General features: G+C 35.2%; 1 protein-coding gene across 2 annotated transcripts in view; it reads left to right on the top strand.

The window, feature by feature from the left end:
* Window positions 1-12,623, top strand: part of LOC106178424 (uncharacterized) — an 85,283-nt gene that overhangs the window by 14,097 nt on the left and 58,563 nt on the right. For both annotated transcript variants that reach the window (XM_086997574.1, XM_086997573.1), the window contains exons 5-7: window positions 144-316; window positions 9,417-9,524; window positions 12,276-12,455. In XM_086997574.1, coding sequence (XP_086853700.1) covers window positions 144-316; window positions 9,417-9,524; window positions 12,276-12,455 — 461 coding nt within the window. The remainder of the gene's footprint in view (window positions 1-143; window positions 317-9,416; window positions 9,525-12,275; window positions 12,456-12,623) is intronic.

Here is a 12,623-nt window from a genome sequence, read left to right as displayed (position 1 = left end):
TATAATTATTATTGTTATTATATTTGGTTCAAAAATTCAATTTAACAGAAAAATTATTAAAAAACCCAATTTGCATGTCTTCGACTATTTCTCCATTTCTGTCTGATGTGTTGCCACCGACTTTTACACCTTTATCAAATCAGGAAACTGGTCAGTCCACACCCCAGGGCCACAGGTGCCACACCCGTCACTAGACCTAGTGTCCCCAGGGGGAGAAGGTGCCAGTCTATGAGGGAAACCACCAGGGGGAGTGCGGCAGCCACGCCCAGTTTGGGGTCTGGAGGTACTAGAAGGGGCAAGGATGGGGCGCCACAGGGTGAGTGAAGAAAGTCACTTTTTCAATCAAGTGATTAAATTTTGTGCTGGAAAAAAAGTGGATAGATATATGTGAATGATTGATGAGAGAGACAGAAATAAGACTGTATTGGATGATGGATGATTATTAAATGAAGAAAATATGGTTGGATAAATTTGATGAAAAAAATAGTTGTATTTGGCTAAAAGGATTGATTAAAGGGATAATAACTCTTCGTATGAGATCTATATTTCACAATAAAAACATTGTGAATAACTCACAGAAATATAATATATTCTGTTTTACCACAAAAACGGCAGTTATAGCTATTATTCTGATATCTGAGCTTGTCTTCAGACCACCTGTCCTCCATTGATGGCTATACTCTGTTATATTCTCTTTTAAGAGATTTTAACAAAAAACCAAACCTTTTAGAAAAAAACAGAGACTAACTTTGAATGTAAAAATGGATTCATTAACCATTGGTTAGTATGGGAAAATTGTTGCTTACTCCAGGAAAATTCATTTTTGGCCAAAACAGAGAGTTATTATCCCTTTAAGTACTGTAGGTTAAAAGTAGGTCATTCCAAATAAAAGTGATCATGCTCTTTTAGAAAGCTGAACTTTTTAAAGAGCTGAAAAATGTTTGGAAGTGATTTGCCCACAGAAAATGTGTTTTTCATAAAAGTTTGATTTATCTGATATCTCTCAAAATATTCATTTCATGTTTTCTAAGCTTGGCTAGTTTTTCAATGATAATAATTCTTTACAAATCTCTCGTTTAATATTCTTTTCTTCAAATTTGTTCTTGATTAAAAAAAAAAAATTCAATCATTTCTGTGACTATCAACTAAAACAAAATGTTTGCCCAGGTGAACCCAGCTGTGTGTATCTTGTATATTCTGGCCAGACCCTTGTTTTCCAGAACTAGTCTTGACCTTTTACTTGTTGTCCAAACTATTTGTTGGTATGGGCTGATGATAAATAGAGCTGTCTGGATAGAAAAAAGTATTTTTACATTACTGAGACAGGAAAAAAAAATGAAAGAAAAAGAAACTAAAATGATAATGGAGGTAGATTATGAAATTTACTTTTGGTACATCCCTCAAAAGCAGTAATGTCTTGAATGTAGAATATGAATTTTTTCCCGATAAGCATTTTTTCTGTCTCTTGTGCTCATTTTGTATAATCATTCCCTGTTCACAAAAATATTCTTGATAAAATATCTAAACAAGAGCACATGTGCTTCCATGTGCTTTGTGTATCTAACCAAGACAGGTAGCCCATCACAGCCAGCTGCTGTCCCAAGCTTAATTAATGTGGTTTTTACGATAACTACTCCCTAATTTTAAACACCGCTTTTTTTTTTTTTTTATTTTTTTCGGATAGTGATAGATGCTTCAAATGTTGTTTCCAACTCCAATAGGCTAGTGTCGGACAAGACTTCTGCATCGTAGATGAAGTCTACATTGGTTATTGTGGTCTACCTTTCCATTTGAAGAATGTATTTTTGTAATTTTGAGTGAATAGCACTGCAGATGAAATTCTTAGCTGGATAATTGTTTAAGTTACTCACAATTTTAAGATTTATTCAGATATGATCTCAACTTCCTATTCTTAACTTTTGTGTCCCATCTGACACCCATAAATTGGCTTTTTGGAAAAAAAAATAATCTGAAGAATATTTCCCCCAAAATGTGTTGTGAATGCCACTAAAAAGGATCAATTCATATTTCATTGAAAAAATGAAAAAAAATGTGTGCGGGCCTAATTATTTTTCCAAATTAAGGAAACAATTGTTAATCACTGTATGAATTGAGTCAAGGATTACTATATAGGTGGTTTAACCTGGTAGCAGTAAATAAATGTCAGAGAGAGAGAGAGAGATAGAGAGAGAGAGAGAGATAACAGTTTTCTTGCAGTGCCTCAAAGGTTTGTCATTCTCTGGTATGTAACACAGAAAGTTCTACCCCAACTTTAACAGTTAAGATAATGGCAAATTTCTCTGCTGAGCACATGTGATACTACACTGAAGGGTAATGGCAAGTTAATGATGTGTGTGTAGGATTACAGAACTTGAAGGTTGTGAAACAGTGTATTATGTTATGATTCAGTGAAAAATCATGCTTCAAGAATAGCGTGGATGGTTGCTTTCTTGAGCGGGCATAAGTATTTGTATAAGAATGCACAAGTGCATGTAAGGTTGGTGTGATTTGTTGCTCATCCATGCGTGTGTGTGTGTGTGTGTGTGTGTGTGTGTGTGCCAATTTTGCATGTCTTATTGTATCTTTATTGCAAAATAAAACATGTTTACCATGGCACGAGGCCAGGGAATCATCTCCCTCCCCCTTGTCTTCCCCCATTTTCCATCCTATAGGTTGGATAACAATGAAGATCTATGGCACATTCTCTTCATAAAGTGATAGTTCATCTGCACATTTTGCTCAGAGATCTGAAGATAAATGTTCCAGAGATTAGTCTGCTGACAAAGAGCATGTTCTCAGTATTTGCTCATTATTTTAGAACAAAGTTGACTAAGGATGACTTACAAATCTGGGTGGTTTGCTAGTAAAGCCTAACAGGATAAGTTGGTGTTTTAAAATTTGGATATTGGCTTATGATAAAAGTGTGTTTTGTGAGTAACCAACGCTGATACATGTGAGGAAAAAATTGGTGGAATAATGGAGAGGTTTAAAAATGGTAGATGGCTACAGATGCATTTATTTCTTCCTCATATTGTTCAAACAGATATTAAAATACTAAATACAAAAGAGAAAAAGAATACACCTACAGATTAAGGGAAAGGAGATGAAAACATTTATAGGTGAACATTTTGGGTTCCCTGGCTAACACTGAAAAAAAAAAAAGATCACTTTAAACCCTCTAGGCTCATTGTGCCATAGGATATAATTTCTTTTAGTCAATTGCAAATAGCTGGATGATTTTCTTTTCCAAATTAGACCATGTATAACATAAGCATTTGACAAAAAACTTATTTTGTCTAAACCCAGTTTATTTTCCCCTCTGTGTTGGTAACAGCCTGGTAGATTCCTGAAGCCTTCAGGTTGCTCCTGATACTTTGGGCTGCCAGGAGATAATGATGGAACCAGCACATGTTCTAGCTGTCTCACCCAGCAGGATTCCTAGCTGTCAGGTGGGAAATAACTCACCTGTGTTGCTAATATCATAAGCATGTTATTTTGGTGGTTATTTTTTCCTTTGTTCTGAGAAAACTGATTTTGCTAGGTTTTTGTTTCCTTGTTCTTTAAAAAGTGATCCCAGGTTTCTTAGATATGTATTCTTTGTGTTTTCTGCCCATCATAATAGTTTTTGATCACTTGTCCAGGTTTTCATTACTCTCTCTCTCTCTCTCTCTCTCTCTCTCTCTCTCTCTCTCTCTCTCTCTCTCTCTCTCTCTCTCTCTACCAGCTCAGCTTAAAAAAAGAAAACAGCTAGTGTTTTTATTCACAATACAACCATTTAAAGAGCAGAGGTCAGAAAAACCATGGTAGTTTTCCCAGCCAAACATCAATTAAGTCATATATTAATAGTACAAGCTACTAACCTTGAGTCAAACACAGATTAAGTCATTATATTTAATAGAGAAAATAATAACACCTGACTTTCAGACTTACCCCTAAAGAAAGCGCTGACTAATTACAACAGACTTTCTCACAAGAGTTTTGCCAAAATAGAATTTAGAACACAGGTTAGAACATGCTGCTAAGTACTGTGAAAAACAATACAGTGCTTTTGCAAATAATCATGAGATGATGTTTTTGCGTTGTTACACATTTTCAGTTATCTCAGACAAGGCATTTGATACAAAAATGGATTTAAAATCATTTATGCTCATGTGTGTTACCAGAAATATGATTGTGTGTGTGTAGGTGTGTGTGTGTGTGTGTGTGTGTGTGTGTGTGTGTGTGTGTGTGTGTGTGTGTGTGTGTGTGAGAGAGAGAGTGTGCATATGAGAGAGAGAGGGGGGGGAGGGGGGTGAAGGAGCAAAGAATGGTGTATGGTGAAGAATGGCATATGGTGGAGAGAGAGAAATAATGTTTGCGTGAATGCATGTGTCCTTGTGTGTGTATGTGAGGGGGGAGGGAGGATAAAGATCCTGAAAGTGGTGGTGCAAATGATGATGCATTAATATGATTGAACTGCTTAACCTGTGGAGACACATGGCATATATATGTGTACACGGAACCTTTCACATGGTGGCATTGCCAGCGTGTCTGCAAACCAGGGTATTTTTGCCCTGCTATGATCGTTTTGCATGTCTGCTTGCACTAATTACCGCCCACAGAGGTTTCTGAACTTGATCCTGCTGACAGAGAGAGAGTCTCAAGGCACATTTACACTGTAGCTGTTTTGACTTGACTTTGTGTATGATTGTGTTTATGTCATTTTATGCACATTTCAATTTAGATTTTAAACTTGGTTAATGATATAACAACTTATAATACCTTTTGCATTGAAAGAATGATAGAATTGGAAAAATAAGTGTGTGTGTGTGTATGTGTGTGTCCGCTCATGTGCATTCATACATTCAGTGTTTTTCAATAGAACAATTTATTTATATTATTTTATGGTTTTACAACCAGGTAGTGCATGGAAACACATGTAGACATGCACGCATGCACACACACACACACGTGATAGTTTTAGTGACTATTTGGAAAATGTTTTCTGCCTTTATACCTATATTTTGGCAGAAATAACCAAAGGGGCCCTGGTGATGATGGAAAAAAAAAAGATATGCCCCATTAAGATATTGACTAAAGAACCTGTTTTATTGAGTACTACCAGATACTGCAGGCCCATAGGGGGAAAACAATTCTTCATTTTCATGTGAACATGGAAGGGGTTTAGTTGTCATGTACTGTGGGATGTTTAATGAGGCAAGAAGTCCATTTTTTTTGGCGTACATGCATGTTTCTTGTGTTTGTGCACGCATGTTTCTCTCATTCCTTTTCCCTTCCTTCCTCTCTTCCTCTTTCCTCTCTCTTTCTCTCTCTCTCTCTTTCATTTTAAATAATTTTTATATTATGCACCTTCAACAAAATATACAGCAAGTGTTAGACTCTGTGCATTATAAAATCAATCAATGGATTTATCTTGAGACTGGAATAAACCCCAGAACTTATTACATGACAAGAAATTGAACCATCTGACGCAACCCGCTGCCTCTTGTATTGATTAAATGTAAGAACAAGAGCTAATCTACTGGCCCAGACATCTTTTAAGCCGTCTGGGTAGACTCATTGTAAACACTTCCCTTTAAAAGAAAAAAAAAGGACAAAATTTAGATCTTGATTAAAAAATGCACAAAATAATAGATAAATACGGTTTAAATTTGCAACTGCTATATGAACAAGCTTAAAGCAATAATAACTCTTCCTTTGAGATTCAAAATTCCGCATGAAATACATTGTAAACAACGCATGGAAATATATTCTATTGTATTTTACCACTAAAACGGCCGTTATTGTAGTAAAACTAAAATCTGTGCTTGTCAATAGGGCTTTCGATGCTTTTCTTCCCGGTCATCAAGGCATTCGTTGCTAATGACGTAATGGTGTCACGCGGATTCTCGCGTTCATTCGAGACCAAAATAACATATGGCGCCAAACGCATTAATGCAGACGCAGACGTAAGTTGCGAGTTTTTGTACAGTGCGTCGGATAACGAAAAGCCCAGAATGACACACATTGTGGATATTAATGTATTTTTAACAAAAAGACGAATATATCTCATGTATCTTATATAGTGTTGTTGTTATCTGCTTTTCCTGCAGTTTTAAGTAGGTCAACAGTGACTATGCGATGTCAGAGAGAGCTCCGTCAGTTAAAATCTCTTAAGAGATTTTAACAAAAAACCGTACGTTTAGGAAAAAAATCCTGGATTAACTTTGAATGCAGGAATGGGGTCGCTGACCATTGGTAAGTACGGGAAAATTGCCGTTTACTCCAGGAAAATCCAATTTTTGGCCAAAATGAAGAGTTATTATGACTTTAAGACTAAGTGCATATCAGAATCAATGGGTTTGGAAAAAGAAATTTAAAAAGGACCAGCTTCTGAGCTTTATACAAACAAAAAGAAATGGATATACATCTTTTGCAGTAGGGACAACAAGTTCCAGATACCTTGGCATTGATGCATAAGTCAATGGGCTTATAAAAAAAGAAAAACTTAAGATCATAATACACCATATAGGTAATTAATTGAGTTTTGAGATTAACTTGTCTTGTAATATTATGATGAAAAATTGAATTATAAGCTAATAACAGGACCCATTTGTCTGTGTCAAATCCAAGGGGGGCTTATACTGACAGGGTTTATGCATTGATCAGTTTATGGTAATAATTCACAAAATTCAAACTACATCAATTTATCATTTTTCCCAAGAAGATATATTTGTATCTGAAAACAAAGATTTGAAAATTAAAGTTAAAATAAATAAAATTGACTGCCTCTCCAAAAAGACATTTTACGGGGCAGCTGAGAGAAGTCTTTTTAAAAATGGAAATTATTGGAATTTGTGGTGTCTGAAATATATTGGTAATTACCTTACTGTCTGAGCACATGACACTAAACAACAGATAAATGATCACGTATAACTTAATGTATAATATTAAGCCTTGATTTTGAATTTAATTAAAAGACGTATCAGTCATTTTTTTTTTCTTATTCTGAAAAAATATTCTAAACCACAGAATCGTGACAATGCTGTTTAGAGTTACACTGCTTTTGATATCTTTTAATTAAGCATAAAATGATAAGATAATAAGGCAGCTTTTTTTTTTTTTTTTTTTTTTTTTTGCAGTGAAGTAGACGTCAAACAAATCCTATAAATACATGACTTAAAGTCACTCCATCTTGCTGAATTAAATTATCTAATGGAACCTGGCATCATTGATATTGATTGATCATAAAATTATAGCTCAATTAGCAAATTCCTCCATCTTCTCTAACCGCAGGGTTCAGTGTTGTGTGAGTGTATTGGAATGTATTATGGATATATATACCATTTCCCAGGCTTAAGATAATGCCACTTCAAACATACAGATAAGCTCATCACTTTTTTTTACACGGCCCTTAGTTTGTCTGGAATCTGAGTGGTTAAAGGGATAACAACCCATCATGTGAGATTCAAAATTACCCAATAAATACATTGTAAACAACACATAGAAATATGATAAATTCCATTTTACTACCAAAATGGCGGTTATTGCAATAATTCTGAAACCTGTGCTTTCCACTTCCACTGGACCAGGAGGACCTTCATAGATGGCAATTTCCATAATAAGAGTTTGACTCCGTTCACATGAAAAATCTATTTTCTAAAAATCTATTTTCTATTCGCGGTATCTTGTGGTCACTCTGAGCGCAGCCGAGAATTAATTACAGCTTTGGAAGTAACTGGCTCGCGCTGCCAGTAATTACGCCACGGGGTATTCAGGGAACAGACCGTGATCACAAGATACTGGGAATAGAAAATAGATTTTTAGAAAATAGATTTTTCATGTGAACGAAGCCTTTATTACAAAAATCAATTGACTAGCTAAGTATTGCTGAACGGATTCATTTATTGTAAAGTATGGGAAAGATGTTGCTTACCTTGGGAAAATCCTTTTTATGGCACTTATCCTGACAAAATGAAGAGTTATCATCCCTTAAATGTTTCAGAAAACACATGGCAATGAAATTTGTTTTGTTCTGAAATTTAAAAAAAAATGTTTGGCTTCTGTGGTTTGGACTAAGTCCAAGCTTTTGCTATTCTCATTTTGTAAAATGGGTAGCATACTTTAATTGAAGTGGATTATATCTGAATTTTCAGAGGAGACTAAAATTTTGGTCTAAAATTGATGACCAACTTTAAACCCAATAAAATTTTGCCATGTAGTCCCCACTGGGAATCCATAAGGGGATTATGTGGAAAACTGTCAAGTGGGTCAGCCATATATGATCTGCAGATCAGTTAGTCCTGAACAGACCCTAAAGTTCGTTCAGAATAGTGTCTCCCCTGCTTTAGTATTGGGAATGGAGATAGACTTCTAGTCTGGGGTTGTGAAAAGGACTGGGAGCAGGATCCAAGAGCTACTGGTATTTGTCCATAGCTACAGTCAATACATGTAGCCATCTCATCAAGCACATGTGTGTTATAGATTGGTCTGAGTCCTATCATTTGATTAATTATGTAATTGATATCTTTATCAGTTCACGTGTGTGTGGAGAGAGAGAGAGAGAGAGAGAGAGAGAGAAAGATGATGTTGATTAAGAAGCTAAGGGAGAGGGAGACAGATGTTGAGAGAGAGAGAGAGAGGAAACTCTGAATTTGAAATTTGGAGGAGGGTTATAACCTTGAACTATTTAATTTTATCTCAAAGCCTTGTACTCATGTTGTGTATCCTTCTACTTGAAATGCTGAAGCTGAGTTTGTTATTTATATTTAATATTCTGTATTTCTTCTGTAAATTGAGTACCCAATTAAATTATTATAAACTCCCCTGTGTTGATTTCATGACCAGGTGCTTGCTTTGTACTTTTTGTTTATGGATGTCCTTAACTTGAATCTCATAACATTAAAAATTAAAATTTAACAGAGTATTAAGGATCTTGAGGCATGTTCAGACAAGACTTAGAGGGGAACCGTTTTGGGTCTTAAAAATGCCACCAAATTGCCAGTGATTTAAATGTCTGAAGCACGGTGGAATGTCTACGATTCCTGTCTCTCACAGTGGTCCTTTGGTTCCCACATAATTCAATTCTCTTTGAACTGATTTTTCCAATGTAATTTAGATGTGGAACAGTTCTACGTATAATCTTGTCTGAACTTGATCATATATGCCCTAGCTTCTGTGAAATTGGAATTTCTTTATGTTATGAGATTGAAATGTTTATAGATTGTCAATATTGGGATTTAGTTAAGTACCATCCATTAACCTAGTTTACACCTTATTGCATGTAGTACGCCTTGGGTTAAACAGATAGTACATCCAGGGGTACTTGAAAGGGAAAGAACTTTATTATTGATATGAAATTCTAAACTTTATTTTCCATTATGTTTTAACAACGAAAAAAATGTCACAAAATATTATAATTTTTTTTCTCTCCACAGATGGAATTCCAAAACTTGGTTCAACTAAGCTGCCAAACGGGAAAGTTGACGCGGGAGGTGGTGTTGCCACCTCAGCAGAGGTGCAGAGCAATCACAAGGGGGAGCTAGGTAAGGGTGAAGAGAAACCAGATATATCAAAGAAATCTGATTGAAAGTTGGTCATAACTTTAAGCCTGAGAATTTCATTCATTTTTAGAGGAAGATAAGTCTATATTTATACCTATAATAGTATAATACTTCACATATAAATTTATAGGTAATTTTTGCACTTCTCATGTTATCACACTGAGTTGACTTATGTGGAATGAATATATGAATTTCGAAATCCCACAAGTTTTTGAAATTAGTTTATGATACCCCAAAAGATGTTTTGTATCTCAAACTTGGAAATCCGTGTTTTGATATTGGAATATCAGACCTGTTGAAGCTTAGGGAGTTTGATTGGTTGTTTACAATTTGCACTCACAATGTTTTCTCCTGTTAATGCCATGATTTAGTTTTCATACTGATGATTTTCTTAATTTAGACATTATACTCTACACATTTTCATTAAATTTTGTGTCCAGAAGACTGATGTGTAAGACTGGGTCTTTTGGGCATAAGAAATAGGAACATATGTGGAGAAAAGAAAATGTCATTGCTATAATCTACAGAAAAAGTAGATTGATAATTGATTTGAAATCGATCTTTATGCAGTTTGACATCTTGGACTGTAAATTTACTCAAATTCTTTTAAAAATGAAAATATTATACTTTGAAGGTAATAACTTCTCAGAAAGATGAAGTCATCTGAAAATTTTGAATTTATGCTATGAAACTTTGGTGACCAAGCAAAGCTTTGGAATGCCACTTTGGAATACTAAAATTCCATTTTTTTGTTGTGTAACATGCCAGGATTTCGGTTGGCAATTGAATTTTCATGATGTTTAAGTATTGCAAATTCAATTACCAAATTTGGTTTTCCATTTATAAATGTCGTCATGACTCCGGGACAAAAGATGGGACAAAAGACGGAATGCTCTGGTATGCCATTACATTTAATCACGCGACCAAATTGACAGAGGACACAAACTGGGAGATCATTAATCGCTGGCACGTGATCAGTGTTTACTTTTTGTAGCGGGTAACTGGAAAATTTCATTTGTTAACGTTATGTCCCGATAGGGTATATTATTTTGTCAGAAGATATGATGGAAGAAAAAACTTGCCAGGGGGTAGGTCTTATTTGACAAGCATTAGATAGTCAGGGAATGAGTTCATTGTAAAAAAGCAGTTTAGATCATGTAGAAAAGAACCACAGAGAACCCGTCTATGTCTTTACAAGCAGAATAGAAAGTACTTTGATTTTTTTTCCATTTTAGTTTTTTTTTTTTGTATGCCACTTTCACACACTTGTTAGCACACAAACAAACAAACAAACAAGCAAACAAACAAACAAAAAGATTGAAATTATCAAGTTTCTGCAAGTAAATGACAAAGAATTTATTGACCAATGGTATTTCTTTTTAAGCTCATCTCAGAAAAGTGTCACAGAGATATTTTTAAAAAAACTATCAGCCACCCTAGAAACAGTAACTAACTTCTACCACATGTACAGTTGTATACTTTATTTGAAGATGATTTAATGTAGGACATACTTCAAAAGTTAAGAAGAGTCATCCTCAACAGATTTCTGGATCCTTTATTTAAGTTAAACAGATTAAAGCCATTTTATAATTGTAATTGAAAAGAGTACAATCTCTGCATAATTTTGGTTAAAATTTTAGTTTATTCTTTATAAATGAAAGGACAAGAAAGCTTAGCCAATTAAACCCACTCTTAGGCCCTATAGAAAAACCAGTCCCAGTTATAATAATATCCCTTTGAAATTCTGATTCTACAAGTTTTTAATGCATATAAGAAGAAAAGAAACACTTTTTAGAAATTCCGAAAATTTTATTTTTCTGCTAGGGCAACATTTCTGTTATAAATTACTTGTAAAAGTCACATGTATGTTTAAGTCTTTTAATCCTCAAAGCAAAAGAGTAGCCTTGTATAGTAGTCCCTTCTCTTAATACTACTTAAACACCCTCGCAATAAATGTGTCAAGGGCTTGTTCTGCGCTAGGTAGCTTGAGAGCTTAATCATGAAAAATGGACAAAAACTTCAGATAGCAGCTAGCAAACCCCCGGATAAATTCATAGTGTTTAATCTGGTCACTTTAAGGCGCCTAATTGAGATATAGAATAACATAGAGATACAACATTCAATGGACCTTAGGCAGATTTGTGGGTTTTGATATTGAGTTGGTTTTTGCAATTAGGACGTCAGGGGGATTAAGTTGGATTGGAGAATAACAAAAAATTCATGTTCAAAAACTCTTAAATCTTTGCGGTTTAACACTGAGAGACCCTTTTCCTCTTTGAAAATTGAAGATTAGTATTTAGTGATATCAAAAGGACACACTTACGTACTTCATAACTAAGTTCCCAGTTCGGCTATCTTCAAATTTGCGAGATTAAATAAATGTTGGGTGTTTTTTCAATTAAGATATAAAGGATTAGATTTTGGGTAAGTTGAAAAGGACATGGGTTCCTAATAACAAGAGCACCTTGGATTTGTGGGGTTTTGTATTTGAGTGCATTTTAAGATTTTAAAAGTGAGGATTAACTCCTCATCAAACCTGGGCACTTGTTACGTGGAAATCAACGAGTGTTCGGATTAAGGTTTTTAGATCTTTACAGAGTACATAATTGCCACAGGAAGAAGTAACTTTGTGAAGCCAAAGAGAGCACTGTGTGTGAAGGGGGGTTGGATTCTTTGAATGCATGCCTCTGGTACTGAAACATGGACATAATTCTGTAACATTTTTTCTCTCAGGCAACAATACCGCAACGACGGCAACAGCAGCAGCAATGACCGCCAAAGATCAACAGCTTTCAGCAGAGCCAGTGGGTAACGTACACCAAGAAGAGAATGATCGATTAAGGAGGGGTGGAATGTCGCCCAATCAAAATATCAGCACAACAACGTCCAATGCTTCGAACCAAGCAGATCAAAGTGAGTATAGCTCTTTATTCTGTGATTGATTCCTTAACAAACGTGTCCCAGATAAGGCTCAGATAAAGGCCCAAGTCCGTGATAAGGTGATTAGTCTAGAGACTGTCAGCTCCCCTAATAGCCGAGTCAACACTTTGGGACGGGCGCTTTGAAAGTGTGAATGCCATA

Source organism: Lingula anatina, chromosome 10 (genome assembly GCF_051362555.1).
Source record: "Lingula anatina isolate TDL-2025a chromosome 10, LinAna3.0, whole genome shotgun sequence".
Taxonomy (NCBI): Eukaryota; Metazoa; Brachiopoda; class Lingulata; order Lingulida; family Lingulidae; genus Lingula; species Lingula anatina.
Note: the sequence above shows the minus strand (reverse complement) of the source record. Positions and strands in the feature narration are given on the sequence as shown.